The 27,951-nt window shown below is 37.7% G+C and overlaps 1 protein-coding gene across 1 annotated transcript in view; it reads left to right on the top strand.

Annotated features, from left to right (window-relative positions):
• Positions 1-27,951, top strand: part of SYNJ1 (synaptojanin 1) — a 47,517-nt gene that overhangs the window by 3,822 nt on the left and 15,744 nt on the right. The window contains exons 2-21 of the mRNA XM_053385241.1: positions 412-557; positions 5,915-6,001; positions 6,808-7,075; positions 8,814-9,039; positions 10,067-10,150; positions 11,153-11,214; positions 11,669-11,765; positions 12,140-12,309; positions 13,228-13,309; positions 13,784-13,936; positions 16,669-16,834; positions 21,514-21,705; positions 21,806-21,890; positions 22,809-22,949; positions 23,810-24,002; positions 24,732-24,890; positions 25,642-25,798; positions 26,370-26,487; positions 26,588-26,803; positions 27,534-27,612. Of these exons, the coding sequence (XP_053241216.1) occupies positions 412-557; positions 5,915-6,001; positions 6,808-7,075; positions 8,814-9,039; positions 10,067-10,150; positions 11,153-11,214; positions 11,669-11,765; positions 12,140-12,309; positions 13,228-13,309; positions 13,784-13,936; positions 16,669-16,834; positions 21,514-21,705; positions 21,806-21,890; positions 22,809-22,949; positions 23,810-24,002; positions 24,732-24,890; positions 25,642-25,798; positions 26,370-26,487; positions 26,588-26,803; positions 27,534-27,612 (2,881 nt within the window). The remainder of the gene's footprint in view (positions 1-411; positions 558-5,914; positions 6,002-6,807; positions 7,076-8,813; positions 9,040-10,066; positions 10,151-11,152; positions 11,215-11,668; positions 11,766-12,139; positions 12,310-13,227; positions 13,310-13,783; positions 13,937-16,668; positions 16,835-21,513; positions 21,706-21,805; positions 21,891-22,808; positions 22,950-23,809; positions 24,003-24,731; positions 24,891-25,641; positions 25,799-26,369; positions 26,488-26,587; positions 26,804-27,533; positions 27,613-27,951) is intronic.

Here is a 27,951-nt window from a genome sequence, read left to right as displayed (position 1 = left end):
GCCAGGCAGTTGCATTCTAGTCAAATCAGAAAAGCCCTTAATTGTCTTTGAAAGCAGCTCACTATGAGGCAGCCTGGAAGTGAATAGGGCACGAGTGACTGTAGCCAGTTGCATTACATAACTTTTTATATTTCATGCAAACATTTATCACAATTTACCTGTAGTATATATCTGTTATTCAACTGAAGTTGATTCTGTTAACTAATCCTGATGTAGTTCTTGCATCATGGGAAGGATGCTAGAAGGTAGGCATATTAAAAACACATTCCAGCAGAGTTCTTGGGTTCCCACTAATAGAAATTAATGCAGCTGTGCCAGTTGGATAGGTTAGTTTCACACTGCTTTAGAAATGATGTCTCTGAATGTTGAGAAACTTTCACCAACACTTTTTTTTTTAACTTTGTTACACAGTTCTGCCTCTGATAAAGGAAAAATGGCATTCAGTAAAGGTTATCGCATCTATCATAAGCTAGATCCACCGCCATTCAGTGTGATAGTAGAAGCCAGAAACAAGGAAGAATGTCTCATGTTCGAGTCTGGTGCTGTGGCTGTTCTCTGTAAGTAGCAAAACTCTGCAAATACAAGCAGATGGCTAACTTAATTAAAAAACTCCTAATGCTAAAAAATGAAAACAGATGAAGAAATGTTGAGTCACCATATCTGTTGTGTCAGTGATCTAAATGTCCTTTGAATATTTCCTGGTCTTTTTTGCTTAAAGGTGTTTTGCTCTACTATATTTTTCAGAGTAATACATTTTTGAATTTATTGCTATTTCTTGAAACTTGCCTTAAAAGTCTACTTATCCTATTTGTAACATAAGCAGACGTAAAGGTAAACTGTGGCTGTTTAGCATTTTTGAGTATGAGCCTTGGGCTCATCTTTCCTCTGATACCCTCCAGTGTGCCTGCAGGAACATCAGAACTTTTCACATCTGTTTTTAGCTAGGCAGTTCAGCATTGTGTTCAAACCTGTAACCTAGAAGCTCAATTCAGCTGGAAAGCTACACATGCCCCTGAACGGTGTCTCTTTTGGCATTCCTCTCTGCAGTTAGTGTGGTGCCGTTGCAATATAAGAGAAGACAACATTGGTTTAAATAGTATATTCTCCCGTAATAGCAACCATGCATAGAAACAAACTTTTGCAATTACTGCAATGTAAGTGCAAGCCTAATTAGTATCCAGAATCGTTGCTATATCTAATGGGGGCTTCCTCTAACAAGCAATTTCCACCAGTAATTGGTTTAAGCCTAAACTTGCATTTCTTAGGAAAATATTACTGCCTTTTCCCATGAGAGAATTCAAATGGCACACCTGGGTTTAAGTTATGACTGGCCAGAGGCTCTTCATGACCCCTGTGCCACTCTGCCGTGAGGAAATTTGTGTTGATGTCTGGTAACCTACTTGATGCTTGAGTTAATTAGCATTCAGTTACCTTTTCCATCCAGCATCCTCATTAAGATAATAACTCTTTGCTCTAGAGCTAATTCTTGTTGGGAAGCTTCTTTCCTGCAACTGGACATCTTGCAGCTGCCTTAACTATAGTTTTTAACTCAGGAGGCTATTCAACGGTGCTTATTTTGCCTTGGAGACTGCTCCCCACCCTGTTCTGACACTGTGGAGCAAAACATCTCTACCTTTCTCTTTTCTGCAACCTCACTATCTCTTAGTCCGTGTAATTGTTCAAAACGCCACTTTCCTGGCTCCTTAGCACCCACATTTGTTCCATGTAAGATGAGCTCTGCTCCCTCCATCTGTCTGTGTAACTGGAACTGTTTGAGCTTATGGTCCGGAACTTGGGTAGCCTGTGTAACTTTTAACAACTAACCAATTTACTATTCTGCATGTCTTTCTTGACACTTTAAGCTCCAAAACCATTTTATTCATTTCCCACAATTCTGTGTAAAATAACATTTTATTTAAATTTATAGCAACATATGTTGTTTCTTAATTCCTCCAAGAAAGCAAGATATTATTATGATTATTTGGGTATAACATAGTGCACTAACCTCAGTGCCACACAATTCTCTCTATATTAAAGATCCCCAAAGTTGTTATTCTATGCATAAGCATGTAAGGTACAGTTTCATGTGTTAATGAGCTGGATAGATAACTTTTTCTTTGCTGAACAACATATCCAGTAAAGATGGAGATAAAGATTTAGTCCTACTTATTTAGAGGGAAGTGGCATAGGGCTTAATAGCATTGCTTGGCTTGTATTGGAAAGGATGCAGATGTTCTAAGATGTTGTAGCATGAACTATAGCATGAACTTCTGCTTTTGCCACAGCTGCACAAACAGTTGGCAGCTCTTAATAGGAACTTAGATTTAAAATGTATATTGAGCACTTCTGTTAACACACACCATCTAATCTACCATCAGGGGATTTAAATTATGGATGTAGCTAAGTGAAAGAATAAAATCTTTAGGGATGGAAGTGTTCAAGTGCCTGCATGCATTAACACAGCAAAAGAGGGTATATTTACATGCATTTAGGGTAGGTATTTAATATCTCAATCTTTGTAGTGCACTGTCATGTATGTTTACTCAGAACTGAGCAGCACTTAGTTCAGTGGGGCTTATTCTCAAGTAATTATGCAAGGATTGCAGCTTTAGAACATTTTAATAGAATGAGAATATAGATAGATAGGGAGCAGTTGTTAGACTTTAGTAGCTCCTACTCTTTGGGTGGGGGGCAAACTTATCAGATTCTGTCTTAATGTATAAAGACAAAATTGACCTTGCCTTATTAGGAAGGCAAGCATAGATCACTTGTCATTTAAAGGACTTCCAATTTTCCACTTTTATAACTACTGATCAGGCCTCTGTTTTTCTTCATCCTTTAAGATTAGATATTCTGATACCAAGATACTGTGTATTGGGTTTTACAGAATGTCCAGTTGAGTCATGTTTAGATAGCTGGGCAGTACTCTACAGATGCATGTTGTTTTGCTCACAAATTTCTGGTATACACCTGAGCTTTGATTTATTATTGATACCATGGTAGATCTATTTCCTGCAAGTGTATTGATACATGTTTGCTTAAAGAACACAATCATATTTAAAGTTGATCAGTCACTCCGCTATAAGCAGAATCTGGGAAGGGGAGGCAATTGAGTAGAAGGAATGGGAGATTCATGTCTTATGTCAATTACATTGTGTGAATAAATATAAAAGGGGGAAAACCTGACTTGCAGAGTTGGAAGGGTCCTTGCAGATTAGTTTGGCAAGCCCCCCACAATGTAGGATGCAGTTACAGCATCTCTAATAGATGGCCATCCAGACTTTGCTTAAGCACCTCTAGTGGATGAGTGCCCACCCCTCCTGAGACAATCTTTCCCTCTGTTGAACTGCTTTTACTGTTAGAAGGTTTCTGTTCAGCTGAAATCTGCTTCAATCCTATTTCTACCCATTGGTTCTAGTCCTTCCCTCTGGAACAACAAAGATCAGGCCTGTATGACAGCCCATCAGATGTTTGAAGACCCCTATCTTGTTATGCCCCATTTTCTCCAGGCTAACCATGTCTAGCTCTTCCAGCTGTTCCTCATAGGACTTTTTCAGAGCCTTCACCACCCTCATTGCCTTTCCTTGGACACACACAAGCAGTTTTAGCACGGCCTCTCTTAAAATGTGGCATCAAGTACCGGACACAGTATTTCTGATGCATTCTCATCAGTACTAGATAGAATGCAATGTTTACTACCTGTGATCTGAACACTATACAGGTACTATGTTAATGCAGCCTGAGTCTGCATTAGCTTTTAATAGCATATTCTGCCTTTGATTTTCTTTTTCTTTTTTGCACTTACATGCTGGATTTTACATTTATCTCTGTTGAATTTCACCTGTTGTTGCAGCCTAGTGTTGCAGAATTTTAGGATATCTTTTTCTTTTGGCTCTTGATACTGTCTTCTGTGTATTCCTCCCAACTTTCTCATTTGGAAATCTTACAAGCTTTTCCCTCATTCAAGTCTTTAAGAAAATACTGAACAACACAGTGTGTGGGACTGAGCCCTATGATATTCTGCTCAAGACTTTCCTCCAGTTTGATACAGAGCTATTAATGAGCACTCACTGGGTAAAAGTGCTCAACCAGCTGTGGCTGCCTCTTAGCTATAGTATTGCCCAGTTCACTTACCATTTTGTCATCAAGGCAACCATGGGAGACCCTGTCAAATGCTTTGCTGAAATCAAGATATACTGTATATGTGACACTCCCATGATTACATACTAGGCTAGTAGCTCTTAGCAAAAAGAACACAAGGTTGATCTGACATTCCTTATTTTTGCAACCCATGCTGGCTCATAGAAATTGATGCAATGTTTTTAGATGCTTATAGACCAAATGCTTAATAACCTTTCTTTGTTCTGTGTTGGGGTGCCTGGCCTGTAGTTTTCCAGATTCCCTGTGTCCCCATCTCAAATGTGCCTATCTCCAGTGTTTTGAGACTTGACTCATTCTCCAAGAGCTCTCATAAGATTAGTCAGTGGTTTTGAGAAAATACCTGCAAACTCATTTAGCACCATGGAGTGTAATTCATTTGGCCTTGGAGACTTGAACATGTTTACAGTTGCTAAGGATTCTCTCTCTCTTGGGGTTCAAGCCTCTCCTTATATCATTTGTCATTCTCTTCTCAGGTAGAACACAGTATGTTTTGTGGTAGAAGATTGAGGCAAAATATGAGTTTGAGTAGTTCTTCTTTCACTGTTTCACTTGTTTATACTTACTGTCTTGTCTAAGCAGCAGACCTGCCATTTCCTTGCAGCTCATTCTTGTCTTATCCTTCCTGTTCATACAGTTTGAGGTGCACTGTTGTAAACATCCCTGGTTACATATACCTTTTTCAGTCTCCTATATATGCCCTTTTATGTCTCATTTCATCAAAGTGCTCTGTATGGAGCTTAACTGGCATCTTTCCCTTCTTCTTAAGACTGCCTAATCATGACCAGCATCTGCAACTCTGGAAGCTGTAGTTCAGCAGCGTATGGAGATCCACCCCTGATTTAGAGGAACAAGAATTACCATTAAAAATGCTTTAAATTTGGTTTGAAATTTCAATCCCAGAGAGAGACACCCCTCATTAATTTGTGTGATTATGATGTCACAGGTCTACTTCTTCATTGTGTACAAGTGAGTCTACTGCTACTGAAGTGGATTTTCACTGTTGCTATCAGTTTATCATGGCTGCAAAATCTTGGCTTAGCACAGCAGTAATAAGGATTAGAAGAATGTTATATTTGAGTAGAAGGTCGTGGGCAAGGATAAATTCTTTTTCTTCCCCACATCCCTTGGAACCTTAAGAGTTAGTGATTACTAAAATTTGTATCTGTATTTGTTCTTCAGAAATATGAGTTTTGTCAATTTGTAATCTGTAGTTGGATTCTAATCTCAGCTGGAGAAAAGTAAGTCCTTTCCCCCTGTCTCTTATCCATATGTACACCTACAAACTGAGCTTCAGTTTTATGACATTTCTAGAATCTTTGTACTATACATATAAGCCGCTGATACAGGCAGCAGGAGAATAACTGCAGGCTGTTTTTGCAGTACTTTAGTTCTTTGAATTTCACTGAAGTGGAATTTTCCGAATAACTTGTTTAATACAATCCTTTGTAATGGCCAGAAATTGTGTAAAGACCTGTTAAAGCAGGAGCTAAAACAGGATGCTGCAGTACTCTTAATGGCTTCCTGTCCATAGGCAGATGGATGAAAATACAAAAAGCTTCCAAGTCAGACAGAAAGTTACTCAAAATGGTATTCTGTCCAACTCAGTATTTCTGGGGAAAAGCTGAACCTCAGATCTCACCATGACAATGGAAGTACCATGTGGGATATGCATGATATAAAATATGAAGTGGAAGAGTCTTTCATAAGTATAGTTCTTTTGCCATAATTTGAATCCTTCACATTTTATAAACAGCATCTGCAGAGAAAGAGGCAATCAAGAACATGTACTCCAAGGTGATGGATGCATATGGACTGCTAGGTGTTTTGAGATTAAATCTTGGTGAGTAAATCTCATTTTGGGAGTGCCCTTTCTTTTCATATGAAAACAGTAACAGTTAAAAGATTGCTCATGCCATCTTGCTGCCGGTACAATTGCTGGTATGTGATCACCACACACCAGATAAATTGATGATTAGTTTTGTATGTGCAGCGGGAATCCCTCCCCCCTTTTTCCCCCTTGGTGATGCTTGCTGAGTTTTCTAAATACCCTCTCCTGTTCTCCAACACCAAACAGCAAATCATTTTCAAAACTTTGGTGTCTCAGAGTCAATTAGATGTGTATGACATGGCATATGTAACATGACGAGAGGATTGGATTGCCTTGGGGATCAGAAGCTGAAAGTTCTGATGGCATATATGAGACTCTGGCCATTAAATAATTGTTGGGCTTGTAGTAAATTACATTGTCTCTTCAGTGGTGTTCCTTTCAAGCATATGAGGCATGGTGGTATATTTTTCCTTAAGATATGAAGTTCATTTTTTTTTCTGTGAAATTTAAAATATGCCATTGGAAGCGAGGTTTCTAACATTTCAGTTTACACATACCCTATCAGTAATTATAAAACAAAACAATAAGCATACTCATTCTAAAAGTTGACATGGTTGCAGCCCAGCACTTATTTAAAAACTGCTGTTTTACTGTTCATGCAAAATCAATTTTTGGAAAGTCTTATGTGCAAAAGTAAACTTTAGAATTATGCAGTTACCGCTCTTTAAAAGTTTGATACTTAAAACAGGGAAATGCAAAAGTGTGCCTTGCAAAAGTTTAAAATACATTGATTGTTCATTTACGTTTGTTTCTTACAGGAGACACATTGTTACATTATCTAGTTCTTGTCACAGGATGTATGTCTGTAGGAAAAATCCAGGAATCTGAAGTTTTTCGTGTTACTTCCACTGATTTAATATCATTACGAATTGACCCATCTGATGAAGAACGCATCTCTGAAGTCCGCAAAGTTTTGAATTCAGGAAACTTTTATTTTGCATGGTCTTCTTCTGGGGTCAGTTTAGATCTTAGTCTTAATGCCCACCGTAGCATGCAAGAACAAAGCACTGATAACAGGTTCTTCTGGTGAGTTTATAAGTTTTAGGAAGTCTGATACCGTGTGCCTTCGTATTTTGAGTTGTTGAATTTCTTGTCTTTGCACGTGTTAAAATACTGCTTGCAGTTCTACCTTTTTGAAATAGTACTTCTTCATATAAAATGGTTTTTAATGTTTTTATGAGTATTAATATGGGCAAATCACACACAAATACAGTATATACACAGAATGATCCATTTTGCAAACTCATGCTTAGCTGTTCTGGGAAATACTTTACAAGTGTTAAAAGGAGAAGTGAAAACCCAGTATTCGCATTAAGTTCAAATGATTACAGTCACAGATACTAGTAACTTAAAAATATTTGTTTTGTGCTTGTTCAGCTATACACAGAGAATTCTGTCTCTTTTTATAGAATGTTCATTGTTGTTATAATAGTGTAAACTATTAGATGCCTTGTCTGATATTCAAGGTTGTGTACATTTAGTGAATTCTGTACAAGTTTAGCAGGACAGAATTTGAAATTTAGGGAAATTAATTATACAGGATAAGAATTTCAGTACTTTTAGAAAGCAAGTTCCTAAGGAAAAGATAAAGAAAGCAAAGGAATGGATGCAATGATAACGCCTCCAATTTTTAAACCCAAGTAACATTCTAGTCCTACATGACTCCATTATTCTTCCTGTGATTAGAAGAAGCAGAATACAAAGTAAGTAGCCTTTGTAGCTAAAACATTTTCAATATTCAACGTTCTGCACAGAATACAAATTTCTTGTACTTGCATGATACATTCATGAAACATGCAGAGCCCCAAGAAGCTGTTCACTTACCTCAATGAATCATCTCTTAACTGTCCAAGCTGCTTCTAATATACTAATGACACTAGATCTATCTAAGCTGGCAAAAATAGTGGAGATTGTGCTTAAAAGTGGGGTTCGCTGACCCCACCAAAAAACCCCTGCTTTTATTTGAACTGCGATCACCTGATAGTTTGAGTATCAGGATTGCTTCTATAGAGAAACATCAGTGGGCCCTTCGTCTACTTTTGGAGTCCCAGACACTTTTAAAAGGATCCCCTCCCCAAAAGACACATTCTGAACTGGAGTTTAGTACTGCTTTGGGAATGCTGTGGTCTCTTGGTAACCTATCCAACATCAGGAACTCGGTTCAATATCTGGATCAGCATATTTATCTGAGATGGGTGTGGATTGCTGCCCAGGGCTGTGACATTTAGTTTCTGTACCATCCACACATGAAACTGTCAGACACAGGCATTGAGGGGGAAATCCTTTTTCAACTGGAGGTGGTTTTACACATGTGAAATGTACCTGATTGTTTTAGTTTTACGTGATTTACACTAACCCCACCCCCCCAAAAAACTCTGTAGTTCAATAACCAGTATCTTCTCTGAAACTGGAAGCTTGCACTGTGAGAAATTCTAATTTATGCTGTCTCTTTGTGCTGCCACTTTGCTACTAGAATGTGCAGGTTAGCCAGCCTAGTGAAACTGGACTTTCTGAAATGTAATTTGCTGAATGTTTGTTTTTACCTTTTCCCTTAATCTTTCCTGAACTATGTTTATTGCTTTGAAAGTCATTACAAAAGACTTGCATAATTTAGAATAGTTTAAAATGGCTCTGTTCCCCACTTAAGCATACTTGCTTATATATGCATGCCATTATGTTTACAATGATATTTTAGTCTTCAGTGCTTCATACGTTATATTGAAATTCCTCCAGCTAATGTTAATCTGAATCACTTCTTCAATAGGAATCAATCACTGCACCTTCATCTTAAACACTATGGAGTCAACTGTGATGAATGGCTGTTGCGTCTCATGTGTGGCGGAGTGGAGATCAGAACAATTTATGCAGCTCACAAGCAAGCAAAGGCTTGCATCATTTCACGGTTAAGCTGTGAACGAGCTGGGACCAGATTTAATGTTAGAGGAACAAATGATGATGGTCATGTGGCAAATTTTGTTGAAACTGAACAGGTATGACCTGTGCACTGTATTGCTGCTTTGTATTATTCTCACTAAAATATACAAATAGGGGTTATGCTTTGCTTGGTACAGGGCGTGACATCTAGTTTACATATTTAGCACATAAGGCTATCCCAACTTGATTTCTACCTGCTGCCAACTGCAGCTATTTTGTATATAATAGTCTTGAACACATTGGCTACCAAACCTACATTTGTAGTAGACAGGTTGCACTTCTGGTATCATAACCACGTTATGAATGGTAATGCTCAGTTGGTGAAAATGAGGACTGTTTCCACAATTCAGATCTACCCCTTTGTTAAAATTAAAAAACCATTGTTGAGACAGATGTGCGTATCTCATCCTTCCAATCTTAATAGTAGACATCAGCACATTTTCCATGACATGTTAAGCCAAACCATGGTTTAGCATGGATGCCTGACTGTACAGGTTCTCAGGGACATGGTGGTGGCTGCTTTGCTCTTCCCCAGTTTTTTTTTCTGCTGCATTCACTAAGCCATGGTTTAGAAAATATACATTATTTATTTATTTATTTATTTATACATACGTATTGTTATTTGTATGCCACCTTTCTATAGATAAAAACCATGCTCAAGGTGGCTTCAGCATGAAAAAATACACAATTACAAACATAACAAAAGTAGTCATAAGCAATATAACATCCAAAAGGATGCAAGCAAATCATACAATTGTTGTATTATTGTTGTTATTATTATTAAATCATAATAAAGTATAAAATAAAGATAAACAAAAAAAATCAAAATATACAAAAATCAGCTACAACACTCCCTGTGCCAACAAAAAACCCCTAAATAACACCCCAACCCAAAAGTTTGTTCAGCAGCCTCAGCTTTTATATATTTACAAAATGTATTAATTGTTTAACATTTAAACATGTTGGGTCAGAATAAGTTTTAATGTGTGGGCAAATGGCATGGAATAATTTGAACAAAGTTTTCTGCATAAGGTAACTAATTGCTTAAGACAACTAATACAATAAGTTTTATTTTTCCAACAGGTGATATTTCTAGATGAATGTGTGTCGTCCTTTATACAAATTCGTGGATCTGTTCCATTATTTTGGGAGCAACCTGGCTTACAAGTATGAGGACTATATCTTTTTGCAAATTGCATTTCCCCATATTAGTTGAAGTCTTCTGCCACCTTTTTCAAGAATCAAAGCCCAGCAATTTAAGGAGAACATGTTATATATGCAATGCAGTGTCATGTAGGACATAATAGAAAAACATTGTTTAAATTGCAACTGTTTGGTCAGGCAGGAATGAAAGTGGCTTCAAGCCTATTCCATTTTGCCTCAAGTGACCTTAAACTATGTCGGCTCTTAGATTTATATGATTTTCTTTATTTTGATTGATCAGAAATGTTCCTGACAGAGCAATCCCAAACCCTGCCTGGGAGCAGTTGATCCACCACTGCACCTGAAACCCTGGGAGGGGCAGGGTGTGTTGGGAGGATAGTTTCTTGGAGTGGGGGGGTGCTGCACAGCTGAGGGACCCAAAGATCCATGGCACTTTGGGTCGTGGTCTCTGCACTAAAAAGATTGGGCATCTTTAGTCACAGGGCCCACTGTTGAAGGCCAGCAGGGAGACAGATGCTCACCATCCTAACTCCCCCAGCTATCAACGTTTGGAGCGGTGTGTGTGATAGGATTGGATTGTAAGTACAGTGGTACCTCAGTTTTTGAACATAATCCGTTCCGGAAGACCATTCGAGTTCTGAAACGTTCGAAAATCAAAAACTCAAAATGGAAATCTCAATATGGAAAACTCAGTACGGAAGCCACGTTTCCGGTTCAACTTCCGAGGCGCGTTCGAAAACCGAAGCATTTACTTCTGGGTTTATGTCGTTCAAGTTCTGAAACATTTGTCAGCGGAGACGTTCAAAAACTGAGGTACCACTGTGTTATAACAGAAGTGAGGAAGGAAAAAAAAATCAGAAGCACTATGCTCTTGTGTCTTTTAAAATTACTGCACAGTGTAATAATTTGAGTGCTTTATTAATAAAATTTGATTACATGCAAAAGGTTTGTGGAACAATAATGCATGCAATTTTTTTAAAAAACTTGAACATTCTTTCGTCTCAGGTTGGATCTCATCGTGTCAGAATGTCAAGAGGATTTGAAGCAAATGCACCAGCGTTTGACAGGTAAAAGTCCTTTCTTCCTTCCAGCAGGAGCTATTCATTTTGAGTACTCTAGTAGGCAATATTTCCACGAAGTTCTTAAATGCATGAGTGACCCACTGGGAACGGGATGAAATAATACCAGTAACTAAAGGTTAGCATGTACATTGTTAAACTAAAGTAACAAATGAAAGGTTTAAAATGAGATTCTTATGAACTTAAAAGCCATATTTCCATTTTCTGTTGAGTGGGATTCATCTGTGTTAGGAGTGAATTCTACATTGTATGTAAGTTGTCACAATTCTTATACCAGTTTTGGGTTTTCTCATGTGACTGATTTCATAATTTCATTCATCCTTTTAACTGCTCTTTTGCCTTTTCAATATAAGTGGTTAAATATGATGTGTGTATTCCATTCATTGATTTAAAGATGCTATTTACTAGATCCAATAATAATAGATTTCCCCCCACCTTGTAGGCACTTTCATACCCTTAAAAATCTATATGGCAAGCAAATAATTGTGAATCTTCTTGGCTCAAAAGAAGGGGAGCATATGCTCAGCAAAGCATTTCAGGTGAAATATGATCTAGACCTATTTTGTAAAGGAAAATCTTGTCTCATAAATGGCAAATCATTATCTCAGTTTCAGTATATAAGTAATTTCATTAATGTTGTGTTATTTGACTTTTAATAAAAAGAATGTGATTTTGTAAATCAAAAGCTGATTAAGGACCACTTCAAATGTAATTTTCTTCAAGCATAGCTCTGTCTAGAAATTAATATATTACAAATATTGCAATAACAGAATAGATGTTAAAACCAGAATAGCTGTTAAAACCAATTGGCAGTATCACATTTTTTGCTACTACCAAAATCTTGTTCCATGACATCTATATCCCATTTGTTGCTAATATATTTGTTTCTCCTTTCTTCCACCAACTTCCTCAGAGCCATTTGAAAGCTTCTGAACATGCTGATGACATCAAAATGGTGAACTTTGACTATCATCAAATGGTCAAGGGTGGAAAGGCAGAAAAACTACATAGCGTTCTTAAACCACAGATCCAGAAATTCTTAGAGTGTGGATTTTTTTACTTCGATGGAAACGAAGTTCAAAGGTTTGGATACTTGTCTTCTGTTACCAGATACAGCTGGTTTAGCACTTTTGGAAATGAAAGAAGAGTCAGAAAAAGGGAACTACTTTTTTTAATAAAAAAAGTTGAGACTACTTATTTATGAGGAAAATGACTGAACATGCTGCAGCTGTAACACATATCCACAATGAAAATTCTGTCTTCCCTTCACTTGTTTGCTTTAATCAGTTTGGTGTGGCACCTGCACCAAATTTAACCAGGGTTTGAAGAAAGTTCTGATTAATACGTGGTTAATCTTAGTGCAGTAATGTTAAACCGGTGTTAAAACCAAGTAAAGGAGCTATTCATATGGGGGGGTGTGCATGTGATCACCCTAGCCTTAAAACCAAAGTGCTGAGCTTTAGGAATGGTCTGATACATTTTCATAAAGCCATAGCTTAAAGCAAAAAGCAAAAGCTACATTTTTTACTACCAAGCCAGAATTATTTTGTATTTATTTTGAATTTCCATAGAGCCAGTTAAAAGGGGGTAGTGGAAATTAGAGTCTTTTGGCACTGTACTGTTTCTAAAATGCATTGATTGCAGTGGGGGACGTGGAGTGAAATCTGACAGTGTGTTTTTTGGCCTTTAAGTTGAGTTCTTATGAAGTCATTTAATCATTGTTGTTTTTTTCAAAATACCATTCCTTTTAAAAAAAGTAGAACATTATTCAAAATTATTCATTTATTAAAATAAACGAATACATCTGAATGTGCTATGGCATGGCTTTTTTATTTTTTTAACTCCAAAAACCTAGTGGGTAAAATAGTGGGTAAAGCTTGTGTTGATAGGTATTTGGCTAATGATCATACTTCTGTTTAGTACCTTGGTTAAAGTTTTGTTTAAAGTTTTGTGTGTTGTGTGCAATTTTAAAATTGTGTGTTTGTTGTATACTTGGCACAGAACTCAAAGTGGTACTATAAGAACAAACTGCTTGGATTGTCTGGATAGAACAAATTCTGTGCAGGCATTTGTTGGCTTAGAGGTAAGAATATAAAGGTATTATATTTTAGAAGTGTTTTAATGTTGACATTTGAAAAGTTCACATACTGTTGAGGTGTTGCTTGACCTGTGTTACTCTCACACTATGGGACTTCTTCTTCCTCTTCTCTTCCTGCATGTCCTCAAAATCTGCTTCAGAAGGTCCCACAACCCTCTGCAACAGGTTTTGAGAGTACACAAGGGGCTGCTGGCAAGAGTAGGGGAATTTTTTATTGCACAAGAGGAAGTTGGTTGCACAAGCAGAACAGCAGTGTTGGATACAATCATAATTATTTCTTATATTATTCTGTAAAGTGCCTTGTCCACTGATAGCTTTATATCAATTTAAACTGTATAATCTATAGTTTCTTAACCAGAAAACCAAAGGGAAAACCAAATCAATTGAAAGCTTTCAAAAATATAATGTTTTAATACAGATTTGTATTTACCTTTGGTTTTGCCTTCCACATTTTTGCAGATGCTGTCAAAACAACTAGAAGTTTTAGGTTTAGCTGAAAAACCTCAATTGGTTACTCGATTCCAGGAAGTTTTTCGTTCCATGTGGTCTGTTAATGGTGACTCAGTCAGTAAAATATATGCTGGAACTGGAGCTCTTGAAGGAAAAGCGAAGGTAAGTAATGTTTTTAGTAGTAAAATTTGAATATAGTAATTCTCAAGGGCAAAATAGTGTTCTTGTATACAACTGTTATTTTCCAATCTTTTAAGTGTCTGGGTATGAGTTTTCCATTATTTCTCACTGTTTTCTACTGAATGTTGAAGCGGGCTCTGTTTTTATCTACTAGTCTTGAATCTGCATGTTTCAACTAAAAACTTCACTCACTTCATTCCCTGCAGTACATTATTTAACTTTACTCATTTATCCAAAGTTCATCTAAAATGTCTGAGCCAAAAATCAAGGTTTATTCCTAGGTTTTGTAGATGAAGCTATTACCTTGCACCCCACAGTAACTTATTAGTCCTGATATTATTTTTTTAGAGTTATTTCATTCAAGTTCAAATGCCAAAAAATCTTCTGCTGATACAAAAAGCAATAGTGATGCTGACACAGGCACCAGTAGCTGGTAGTTGCCAATACTCAAACCTAGAGTTCCATGCAAGTTGCCTTTAGTTGGGTAGCATGTGTATTAGGGCTGGGTGATATATCAATATATCATCCAAAACCGGTTTGAAGTCTGTATTGTGATATCAGTTCCATAATTTTTTACCTGGCAATACATTGTGAATCATGATGTGTGTGTGCACGTGTGCTATGCTAAAATCACGATGTGGGGAAAACCGTGAAGCCAGCCAATTCTTCTTTCAATTCCTTCAGCCCCTGTTAACTCAGCCAGCTCGGCTCTCCCCTGCCTCATTCAGGAGGCAGCAAATCACAAGAGCAGGCACTGGCGAATATCGCAATGCAGGAAAACCCTTGAAGCCAGCCAATGCCTCTACAGAGCTCCATTCTTATTTCAGACATTGTGATATATTGCTATATCACCATGTTTAGCTGGTGATATATCACAAGATTGAAAACTAGTATCACCAAGCCCTACTGTTCGCTTCTACATAGTTCCATCCTTATATCAATATATTGTGATATTTAGCTGGTGACATATCACAGTGTTGAAAACTAGATATCACTCAGCCCTAGGTTGTGTGTTATATCACACAACAGAATTTGATACAGTATTCTTAGCTACGGTTTTCTATGTATTTTGCTTGTGGCCTTGAAGAATTGTATCTTTCCCGGGCACAAGTGTTAAACAGCAGGTTTTACAATATTTTCATTGCCGGTTTTTGTCTGTTAGTACTTTGCATGTGGGAATGGTGGTTTCTTATGGGTTGTATCCAACTAACTCATTGTGTCCATAGACTGAATCTGCAAGTGCAGCAGAGCTTCCCTTCCCTCTCCTCTCCATGCACTTCCCAGAACTGTTTTGGTTCCCGCCCCCCCAACTATCCGGAGCAGATTTGGGAGCGGTGCAAGAGTAAGAGTGGGAAAGGAAGTTCCACTGCACACACAGAACTTGTTACGTGCATGCAGTGATTCAACTGGGTGAAACCTCTGCAGTTTAATCTTAATTGTATTCACCTTTTCAAACTACAACTAACTTGAAATGTGTGTTTAACAGTGATTATTTCAAATTTTAAGTGCTATGTTACTATTTAACATCTTAACTAACTTTTCTTTTGCTTTCCTTTTGGTTCATTTCAATTATTTACCTGATATGTAATTGGTGAGTGTAATTCCCGAATACTGCTAAATGTTGAACATTGTAAGTGTTTAAATATGTATCGCGACCCAAATTATTGAAGGTACAAAATGCTAAAGATTTGGTTTTAATGACTAGATTCTCCTATACTGAACCTAATGACATTTTAAAATAGGGTTAATTGGTTATTATATGTGTGGGTTTTCTTTTAAAAATGCTGCCTGTGAACTAAAGAACTAGTTCAAGCAGGATTAAGGGCTTGTCATGCTCAGTAGAGTATTTGACATTGAACATATCCCCATGCCATATCACAAACTGGTTTTGAATTTTCCTTTCAGTGGCAAAAGTCCTTTGGCATGACGGACTGTTTGAAAAACCCAAGCCCAAATCCCCTTCATTGCAGGCAGCAGTCCTCATGTGCTGGAAATCTTCAGTTTCAAAATATACATGCAGCACTTGTAACATATAAATCAGCAGCAAAATAGACAGCAGCCAAAAGTAGATTTTTGAGCATACAGCATAGCTAGCCTGATTTCTAAAACGTAATGATTGGGTAGATAGAAATGCAATTTCAATTTATTCAGCTGGTATATTTTTATTTTGTGCATATGGATATGTACCAGTACACATGCATATAATATACATATTATCATAGCATATTGATTTGTGTATAGTATTTCCATACACATTCATGTGTCAATAAAGCTCTGTATATTGCCACTCAATATGTGCTTTGATTGTTACTCATTCCATAGCAGAAGTGACAATTCCTGTAAAAATATAGCATTTAAAAGGACTGGATATTTTTAAAGCACATTTATAAAATATATTTGCATGCAATATATGCATACCTTGTGTGTGTCCAATGCTTGTACACACCTCACTATTTTGGGTAAAGGCAAAGTATTGCATGGCTGCTCTGTGTGACTTCTGTCCGCCTCCCATTCTCTGCAAAATTCCTTGGGTTGTGTTTATATTCTCATCCTGCAAAAAAAAAAAAAAAGAAAAAATATACTGCAGCATAAACAGAAATGAAATTGGTTTAATACCAGCTTGTTATTAGTAGATTACAGCCTAAAACTGTATGCTATTTGCCAGTGTTCTGTAAGTAACTTGATAAAATATTTATACATATTCTCCCTAACAGGCTGGAAAGCTGAAGGATGGTGCACGTTCAGTGACCAGAACAATTCAAAATAATTTTTTTGATAGCTCAAAGCAGGAAGCTATTGACGTTTTGTTGTTGGGAAATACCCTAAATAGTGATTTAGCAGACAAAGCACGGGCTCTCTTAACCACCGGCAGTTTACGTGGTATGTGTTTCTAGGTTCTTAATTTATATGGCAACAATTAGTACTAACAAAGCTGTGGTTGGATCCAAAGCTGCCCTTCTGCACTTGCAGAGTTGTTTTACACTTTGTGCTGCTGTATTGTGTAAGAAAACTGCACCTAAATGCAGACTTTCTTCCCTTTGTGCAGGCTCTTGCAGAAGGGTGAGAACTGCTTTAGAGCCTCCTTGTTCCATCACTGCACAATTTATTCTGCTAGCACTTGTGGGCCATCACTAGCATCCATTTTCTTTCTTCTTGCAGTTTTTGGATCCATCCTGATACATTCTGTGTTCAAGTAAAACTATTATTAATGTCATCTTAATAGCAATCTGTTTATAAATAGTCTGCTCTTTTTAAACTAACAATTTTGGATTACTACTATTGAAGAATCTAGTAGGATAAAGGAATGAATACTTTCCTAATCAGATTTATTAGATAATATGCATTACTTTATGCATTCATTGTTAAATATCTTAAGAACATGTATAACAATAAATGCTTATACTTTAAGGTTTGAGCATCTAGATAATCTGTTTTGGGAGTCTCAATGGTACTTGCAAAGGTCGGTAAACAAAATTTTGCAGTTCTTTTCAGGGGCATGTGGCATTACAAAGTCATTGTGAAGTAATGGAATAATACGTGAGAAGCTAAAGTTAGGAACTGCTTCATAGTGTCTAGATGTTTAAGAGTGAGTGGTGTAATTCCGCAGCAACATGATCTAACTGTTCAAAGTTGACACATAAAAGGGTGCCTAAAGTGTCCTGGAAACTTAAAACTGTTGCTTGGTTAACATATAACACCTCAACTAATTTCTTTTCTTTTCTCCTAATGCATCCATAGTTTCAGAGCAATCATTGCAGTCAGGTATAGTATAGCACCCATTTGGGATGAAATGTTATCATGTTAATTTTCTCCCCCCCCCCCTCATTCTGAAATACATGCATGCAGGAGAATCTCTTTTATGTATTTGGTTGGCAGCAAGATGCACTACAAGCCACTTCAAATGAAAAGTGGCAGGCCACTTCTTCATCTTATGCACTCATAGAATGGTTTTCTGGCAGGTCAGACCTCTCTGCAAGCCTTGAGGAGGAAGAAAGAGAATAGGGTCCTCCTTCTGTTTTCATATGGTCCTGCACAGTGCTTTTTTTTCTGGGGGGGACGCAGGGGTATGGCTACCCCCTAAACATGGGTGCAGATTCCACCTGAGTTAAATCATTGGGTGGTATTCTCTTTACTGATTGGCAGTGGCATCTTAGGTATTTGGACAGAAGTATTTCCCAGCTCTACATGCAGATGCTGAGGCTTGAACTGGGGACCTTTCGCAACTCAGAAAATAGCTTTGAAATATTGGGTTGCAAGACATTGAGAAATGGTTGCTTGCAAGTGGAGACAAGTCCCTTGCATGTTCCTTTGTATGTTGCTTTCCAACACAGATCCAAAGATTCTGATTGGAGGGCGTGGGAGGTGGGTGAAGGACACACTTGACCAGGTGTGGTTTGTCGGCACAGGCATGAACAGTAGAAATGTTGGCCTGGGATGGGAACTGTATGAGTGACAGGTCCTACTCCTTTAAAAATAGAGTGGAAGTGGCATTGGGATGTCTTTGCTTTCTGCCTAGCCATGTATTCTAGTTTCTGCCAAGGTGCCTTTTTAGCTTTGTAACCTACCTCCCATACTGATGCAGAAGTTGTGTTCAGAATTCTTTTGAAAAAAACTTTTGGGGTTTCCTGAGCTGAAAGTTCATCTGAGGGTGTGAGCCAGGACACCATTCCTAACTGGAGATGCTGGGGATTGAACCAGGGACCTTTTGCATGCAAAGCATATGCCTATCATAAAACTATGGTCCTTCCCCATACATCTTCCCTGCCAGCATGTCTGAAATCAATAAAGATGAGAGGCATGCTCTGCAGATGTCTTGGGCACATTATTCCCTGCACCCCCTTGAGAGTAGTGAAGGGAGCACAGATGGATGTCTAGAAGTTTGCTTCTTTACATTACAGTATTTTTAGACCACCAGGCACCATGATCTAATGTAATGGAAGGGGGTGGGGGCTAACCTGTGGTGTTCTAGATATTGTTGGACTAAAAGTCCCATCAGCCCTAACCACTGGCAATTCCAGCTTGATCTGATGGGAGTTGGAGTCTCAACATCATCTGGAGTGCCACATCACCTGCAGGTTAGACCATAATCGGTTATGGATTGAAAAAACTTACTCTCAGTATTACACAGATACTTAACAAATCATAGGCTGGCTTTGAATATCTGTTTTGAGTAACTGGTTTTAAATTTCCATTGATAATTTTATTGCTTTATTCATTTTGTAAACCGCTTTGAGTTTTTTTCTTGCAATCAGTGGTATATAGATTTGATGAAATAAAGCCACTCCCGACATCAAGGGGGGGGGTTGCAGGCTCACGCCCACTAACATCCGCACAGGGTTGGCCACAGCCCCGCACGATCTGGGGAATCCTCGGGCCGCGTCACACCCGGGCCAGCCAATCGGCTGGCTGCAGGGGTGGAGCTAGCGGGGTCATTTAAGGACGGTGAGGCCCGAGAACGCCCCTTTTCTCTTCATTTCAGCTGCAGTTTTGCTCGTCCTAGTTTTTCGGGCTTGTTGTTTTTTAGCCGTGTGGTTTCCTTTTCAGCAGCTTTCCTTTTTCAATACATTATTGTGGGTATGAATTTTTGAAAAGTAACTTCTGTGGTGTGTTTTTAACCCATGAAAAAATGGAGTTGCCAGTATTCAAAAGATTCCTTGAGCTATTGCACTCAGGCATATGGTTGGTCTTTCTAGCTTTCTCATAGGGCCACAAGATCACTAGTAAATCTTAAAATTGAACACGTTGGCATAATATTTGAAATGCCATATTTTCCCATTACAACTTGAGTGCTGTTGACCAAGGCAGCATTTTAAAGAAAAAATTGTAGGGGTGGAATTTCCCTTGGGCAAATGTATTTCAAATAGAATAAACTATGCCCAATTGACTGAAATACACTTATGCATATCCATCCTACTAATAGAATAACTATATTGTACAGCCAAAGGGCATGAACAACAGAAAGTTGTGTGCTGTTTTTTAAAGAAACATAATTGCAAAATTTTCAAATGCCTTAAAAGGGATCTGGTTATTGCATATTCTGTTAACTTATGTTTAGTAAAATACACCATGGTAGTTTTACATGCTATATTAAAAATACTGCCTTATCCCTAAAACATTGTCAAATTTTAATAGCTGAAGTCTCTCTGAGAAGCAGTTCAGTGTAAGAACTTATTCACAATATCCTCTTTGCCTATATGCTAGCTTTATTTCTATGAACATTCTTGTTGATATTAAAGCACTGAAATGACTTGATGTGCTTTTCTGTATTAGAGAAGGGATAAACTTACAGACATAGTAGAAAACCCAAAGATCCTGCTTACTGCATTCAGAGTTAACTACCTAGCTGGTTTCATGCTTCTTCTATTGGTATTTTTTCCTGATTTGCTTTGGCTTCTTGATTTATGAAGTCTGGCTTTATTCTGGTTTATGGGCTGCAGATGGAGAAAACATTTGGGGTTTGATCCAGAGAAAAGCCTGCGCAAGGGACTAGGAAGCTGTCACTCCTAGAGGGAGTCTGCTGAATGGTGTGGGTTGCGGTGAAGGGGAATGAGGGGAAAGGGGCAGAATATCTGAATATCAGGCAGAGGCACCATCCACGCATGAAAACTCCTTCCCATTTAGCAAGCACTCTTGGGAGCACCTTCGCAGGGGGTTGGAAAGACTATTGGGATGAGGAGGGGAAAGGAAAGGCATATTTTACCAGCCTAGCTATGCATGCATTCCTTTGGATTCAACCAATAGTAGTTTCTACCAATGTAGAATGGTAGACTTGAACGTAATGGTAGACTTGAATGTAACTTGAACGGATTAATCTAGAGAGACTAGCTGTTTGATCGTTTTTAAGCTAAAAGAGCCCTACTGCCACCTGTTTCCTCATCAGTGTTCTACAGTTTGTTAGAAGACTTGGTTCATACAATATATACTTGAAGTAAACCCTTAAGAGTTCAAAAACAAGTTAAGGCACAATTTGCACCTCAAGAAAGTGGGAGAACTGTCCCAATAACATTGCTTTGATAAATGATGAAGCGCATGTTTGAAGCACAGTACATGTGCAAGCAATTTTAACCTAAAATAATTACAGTTGGATTAATAGGCTGTTTAATTACATACAATGGATAACTTAATTTGAAAACTTACTGTTAAAATAAATTTACTCCATTTGATCCCATCTATTCAAAGAATAATTCAGACATGGAGCAAAGCATGTTGGGAATTGATTATTGTTATACAGAACTAACTGAAATATAAAAAGGATTCCAATTTTAAATGTTTTGGAGAACATATTATTTATTAAATTTAGATACTGCCCTTCATCTGAAGATCGCAGAACAATTTACAGCAAAAAATTACAATATATATATATACACAAAATACACAAAACTTAATATTGGATAATCAGGAGAACTATCATTTAAAAACAAATGGAACTATATCAACTGAGCAGTGCATGTCTTTTCAATAAATTGTTATCTTGACTTTTTAAAATGTAAAGCTTACAATTTTATCTGTCACTTGCTGACTTCTGTGTAAGCAAATCAGTCTTAATATTCTTTTTGTAGCATCAGCAAAAATACTGAAGAGTATGTGTGAGAATTTTTATAAGTATTCAAAGCCCAAAAAAATTCGCATTTGTGTTGGAACATGGAACGTCAATGGCGGAAAGCAGTTTCGAAGCATTGCCTTTAGAAACCAGACTCTCACTGACTGGCTTTTAGATGCACCAAAGGTAGCTGGCATCAGTGAATTCCAAGGTGAGAGTCCTTACCTTGTTAATCAATTTGGGTTGGATTTTTAGCTATCCTGATTTTTGTCCTTCTGAAGTAATTACCTAAACCTCATATGTTAATTCAGATCGACGGAGTAAGCCGATTGACATCTTTGCTATAGGATTTGAGGAAATGGTAGAGCTAAATGCAGGAAACATTGTGAGTGCCAGGTAAGTGTCACTGCTATGGAAACCACAGAAGCGAATTAATCAGATTTTGTCAAACTTTCAAAATTTGTGTGAAAGCTTACTGCAATACTAAACACTTCAAAACCTAATCATCAAAGCTTGAACACTGGCAGCCCATACGCAACATACCACAAGCTAGTTTTTAAACTGCCAATAGCATCACAGAACATTTTGCAGTATACCAAGTGGGGATGGGGCCTGGGGAGGGGGAGAGACACAAAACTATTAAGAAAAGCAATGTTGAACGTAGCATTATGAATGCTTTCTTATGAATTGCAGCCCTACATTGGTTTGTGCTGGCTCCAAAGTAGTAAGTCAAATGGGAAGAGGTTATTTTGTGAACCAGACTTCAACTATGCAGCCCTCCTTTTTTAAAGTATTTTTAAAAGGCAGCTATATATTTATTCCTACTGTACTATAAGGCTGCAGAGGCATGAGTGAGCATTTTCCAGTGTAAAGCTTGTACTCTGATAGATTTAGAATCATAGAGTCCCGTCCCCCTGCAATGTAGTGTGGGGTTTGAACCCACAACCCTGCTCTACCAACTGAATCTCATGCGCTACCAACTGAATTAGTGTTACAATTTGATTCTAGCTTGAGTGTGGGAGGTTTCCATGTGTGTTCCTGTTCCTTCTATTGCTCAGCAGGAAATGAGAACAGCATTAAAAAAAAAAAAAACTCTTTAAGTCTTCCCCTCTGCTGAATCTCAGTTTCATTTCCAATTTGGATAAAATCTTCTTGCAAGTTGCCCTTGCTATATAGTTTTTATTTTTTGTTTTTGTTTTAACATTATCTGGTATTCATTGTAGTACACACACAAGAGCAGTCTCTTTGTTCTCTTTGGCAAAGTTTGTGAGCACTTGCATGCTGTAAAAACTTTTCTTTTTCCCACACTGGCAGTACAACAAATCAAAAATTATGGGCTGCTGAATTGCAAAAGACCATCTCCAGGGATTGCAAATATGTTCTGCTGGCTTCAGAACAGTTGGTGGGTGTTTGCCTTTTTGTATTCATCAGACCTCAACATGCACCATTTATCAGGTCAGTAAATTGACATGCTGAAACATAGTTCAGGTCATTTAAAGTGAATCAAGTGATGTTAACCTAAAACCTTGTAGAACTGCTGCCAGTCACTGCAGACAGTACTAGGCTAGATAGACCAACCATCTGACTTAGGCACATAAGAAACTATATTTTCTTTAAAATATAAAGCAGTATAGACATTAATAGTAGTAGTAGTAGTAGTAGTAGTAGTAGTAGTAGTAGTAGTAATTAATAATAGTCAAAAGCAAATGTTTCTTTGAGAATGGATTTGTTCATGTTTAATATCTGCTTTTAAAATAACAGAAGTCATTTGCTAGTGGCAGGAGAAGCACTGTCTTGTTTGACTATAATCTGAAAACCCTAATAAATAATGGTTGGTGTTACAGATAGAGACATGCCCTTTGCTATTCTGGTTCCATTGCAAAAGATCCTGGTAGGAATTAATTGAAGCATATGGGTTTGAAGCTGAAGTAGGAACCTGGTTAATCTTTGCAGTTGCAGAAGTCTAAACTTGCCAGATTGCCATGGTAAATTGGCAGAAGGCTTCAGTGCCAGTATCCCTTGATAGTACATTGCACAACTGTTGAATTATGCTCATTTGTTTCCATGCCAGTTCACCAACTTCCTGTCTGAAAAATAAGAATTATGCATAAGTGATTTGGCAGGAGAACTTCTGAAAAATGGGTAATAATTTGCTTTCTTCCAGCTGCCACAAATAACAAACATAGGCACGTGCAGGCAAAGCAGCATAATTTAATCTTCAAAAATTAAATGGTTTTAAATATAATTGAAGCTGGTAGAAGCTCTTGCCAAGATTTTGAAAACTCAAATGGACTTATTTTACATTTCATTCTTAGGGATGTTGCCGTTGATACTGTAAAGACTGGCATGGGAGGAGCTACTGGTAATAAGGGTGCAGTAGCAATTCGAATGCTGTTTCATACTTCCAGCCTTTGCTTTGTATGCAGTCACTTTGCTGCAGGACAGTCACAAGTCAAAGAGAGAAATGAGGATTTCATGGAAATATGTCGAAAACTGAGCTTCCCAATGGTAAGGAATAATTCAGTCTCTCATTTTAGATAGAATTGTAGAGTTGGAAGGGAGCCTATACCTAAAAACATACTTACTCCCAATATGTACATCTATCCACTTCTTTTCCATAGTTGTATTTAATTTATTTCCATTATGTTTTACCTCTATGTTGTTACCTCTGTGAGATCAACAGTTAAGATTCATCATGTTTATGACGTTAGCACAATATGCTTCATCTTTATGGAGACAGCATTATGATAGAGATAACATTTTAAATTTCCAGATGCAAGTCTATAGTATAAACTCTTCACATGCATTTGATAAATTTCTAACTCATTTTAGTGTGTAGTGTGTTTGCAGCCCATGATTGCACTCATCCTTACAACTTGATCTGGCAGTCTGAGTCATCACATAATAACTTTACTAAAATTTAAAGAATGAACACTCTTATTAATGCTCGCCTTCATAAAAGGCACTGTGTAACAGGACTATACTGCATGTCAGTCTCTTTGAGCCTGCTTGTCTCAAAGGTTTACACTGAGGAGAAATGATGGGATTATGATGAGCTCTTAGGGGGTATTAAAACATAAATAACAATAGCAACTATGGCTTTTTAGGTAAAGACTGACAAAATATGGATTTTATTCATTTTTACAAAGCTGTAAATACAGATGTCATTTAATAAACTAGGGGTAGCACTTGGGTTCATAATTATATTTAGTTGGAGTTCTTTTTTTCCTTTTTCAGGGAAGAATGCTGTTTTCCCATGACTATGTATTCTGGTGTGGTGATTTCAATTACCGTATAGATCTTCCTAATGAGGAAGTAAAGGAACTAATTCGGCAACAAAATTGGGATGCTCTCATTGCAGGCGATCAACTTGTTAATCAGAAAAATGCTGGACAGGTAACATCTCAGGTTTCCTTTAGTGAGGTGTTTGTTCTGATGTAGAACCTTATGTAGAACTTGACAACCTTCATTTTGGTATGCTTCCTGGCTGGAGGCAGGTTGAGCTTCCATTACCTAATTGAAATGCATCCATGCACTCAAACATCACTACCACCACTCTGCTCCGTATGTAGAGTGGCACATCTGACTGGCCTGCCATGTCTAGTTTCGTTCATAATCCTCTCACCAAGTAATCTGATGTGCATAGAACACATAGCAGATCACTGAAAAGGCTAGGTCACAACTCTTCTCTCTGACATGCTCGTTCTTTGGAGGGTTTTTTTTCTGTAGGGAAAAACATTGTCTTGTAAGTCCCAAGCAAGTACAGCCCAGACAGTTCATTCAGAGCTAGGGCTGTGTATCCCAGAGAAGATGAGGTTTGTAGGAACTGCTTTAATTCATAGGTTGCAGTCTCCCTAGTTGCACAACATTTTGTAGCACTGTTTTGCTTCTGGATTAGTCACAATATTGGGGGTCCATGTTGTAAAAGTGGACTAGAGTGTCTTTCACCAGGAAAGCTGAGATCAATTGTAGTGGATCTATATAGCCATCATATTGGTCTGCTGTAATGTGTTCTATGTGTGTGGTCTTTTGACTAACTTGTTAGAAGCTTTAGCTGTTGGGGCCATATTATAAAGTTGCTGCAGACTTACCATATGTGTTCCTTACAAGCTGTATATCAGCTAAAGTTTTATTCAATTTCCTACAGATATTTAGAGGCTTTCTAGAGGGAAAAATAGCCTTTGCTCCTACATACAAATATGACTTATTTTCGGATGACTATGATACCAGTGAAAAATGCCGTACACCAGCCTGGACAGATCGTGTACTGTGGAGGAGAAGAAAATGGCCTTTTGACCGATCAGGTCAGATAATAATATTGAATATTAACCAGTGCAAAGTGATAAAACAACTTTTGATAGGACAGTAGTATGATTTTTAAACATTCAAGTTTTTTATTTAATACTGAAATTATTAATTTGTTCATTTATTAGGATATGTGCTATAGTAGCTAGCCATGCACAAAATACTGATTTTCTGCAGAATTCATGGCCATTTCCCCTTTTTGTACATGGATATGCTTGCCCAAATTAATGAAAGGTATATAAAGTACTTTGAATACTTGAAACGAGCTATATAAATGCCAAGTCTGAAGTACAAATTATTCACTTTTCACATATTCACTCTTCACACTTGCTGCAGCCCATGTGTAGACTTGTGCGGTCTTTCTTAAAGAAGCAAAAGCAAAGGCCCAATATTCTCCTAGCAAGCAGTTAAGGGAAACATACAGATTTTCTCTCATTTGAAGAGGTGACCTTTATTTGAGTATAAAATGAAATATAAATCTCCCCTTCCCACAGGCTTCTTCTCCCCTTTGTTTGTTTATATTCTGACTATTATAGCATATTCATATAATTTCTTATATGACTTTTGTAGCAGAAGACATGGATCTTCTTAACTCCAGTTTTCACGATGAAAGTAAACATATTTACACATGGAGTCCTGGAACTTTGTTGTATTATGGAAGGGCAGAGCTGAAAACATCTGATCATAGGTTTGAAGTTGGCCTTTTGTAATACCTTCTAATATTTTAAAAATCTATTTTTTGATGCTCCTCAGCCATTGATGTGCATCCTTTATTTATGTTTTTGCAGGCCTGTTGTTGGGTTGATTGATATAGATATCTTTGAAGTTGATGCAGAGGAACGACACAAAATTTACAAGGAAGTGATTGCAGTGCAGGGACCACCTGATGGTACTATAATGGTCTCTATCAAAGGGTCTTCAACAGAAGAGAACTATTTTGATGATGGCTTGATTGATGAACTTCTTCAAAAGTTTGCAACTTATGGTGAAGTTATACTCATAAGGTTAGAGCAACTTCATTTCAAGGACATTTTTGTAGAGGACAGCTTGGGCATGCCCCATCTTCGTTGTCTCCTTCACAACAAACAGGGAAGAGAATGTTGGTCACTTGCAATGCAAGTTCCTTCTGGTGTTTGTAGGAGGCATTCAGTCCTCACCTAATCTAGTGACTGATACTCATTTTGGCCATAGCCCAACTGTGCTCCAACATGCGCTAGCAGATACCACTTTCCCTTTTTGCCTTCTCATAAGGTCAGACTCTTAGGTGTACTCTGTTGTTCAAGTGAATAATGTTCCATTCAGACATCCCAAGAACAGTTGTAGTCTTAGAGGGGGGGGGATAGAAACAGCATGGTTAATGTAAGGAGGATTTGTAAGTGAACCAAAGGGGAGGCAATGGTGACTTTTTGAATAAAGGGTTACTTGACTCTGGATGGGGTTTTTTGGTGCTAGTTGGAGGGTCAGGACCTTCAAGAACAGCAAAATGTTGCCCTGATTGTATCAGGATACATGAACTTCTTAGCCCAAGACACATAGGCTCATGATGCAGTTTTGTGCATGTCAGTAGGGTATGGTGAGCAGTCTGCAAATACACCCTGTACTAGATAATCAGCTCTTACCAATCTTTGTCTTTGAGACCACAATAGAAACTTGGAGGCAAGGTGGATGCTCAGTGACAGGAGTATAAATGTTTGCTTTATGATTTGTCATTTTAACATTGGCTATATTTCACAGATTTGTAGAAGACAAAATGTGGGTGACATTCTTGGAAGGGAGCTCTGCTTTAAATGTTCTTAACATGAATGGCATTGAGGTAATAAGCATTTTTATGTGTCGCCTGCTAAGTTGCAGTGTTTTATGCATATTGGGATCTTTTACTTATTTCCCCCCCCTCTCTCTACATATATATATATATATTTATAAAAGGAATTCTGTATCACCGTATCATAAAATATTATGGTGGTGTACAATGCTGAAACATAAAATATCATTAAAACAATACAAATAATCAGTAAACTGGCTAATATATATTTTCAAATAATAATAATCAGGCAACCTGAAGCAAGAGCATTTGTAGTGCTTTGTGGGGCTAGCAGAGGACAATCATTTTCTTTCCCACCCTGCTGTGTTACATAGTGCTAGAAGCCTCAAG

The sequence above is a fragment of the Podarcis raffonei genome, chromosome 4, assembly GCF_027172205.1.
Source record: "Podarcis raffonei isolate rPodRaf1 chromosome 4, rPodRaf1.pri, whole genome shotgun sequence".
In the NCBI taxonomy this organism is placed as follows: Eukaryota; Metazoa; Chordata; class Lepidosauria; order Squamata; family Lacertidae; genus Podarcis; species Podarcis raffonei.
The sequence above is the reverse complement of the archived record's forward strand: the minus strand, read 5'-3'. Positions and strand labels throughout refer to the sequence as shown.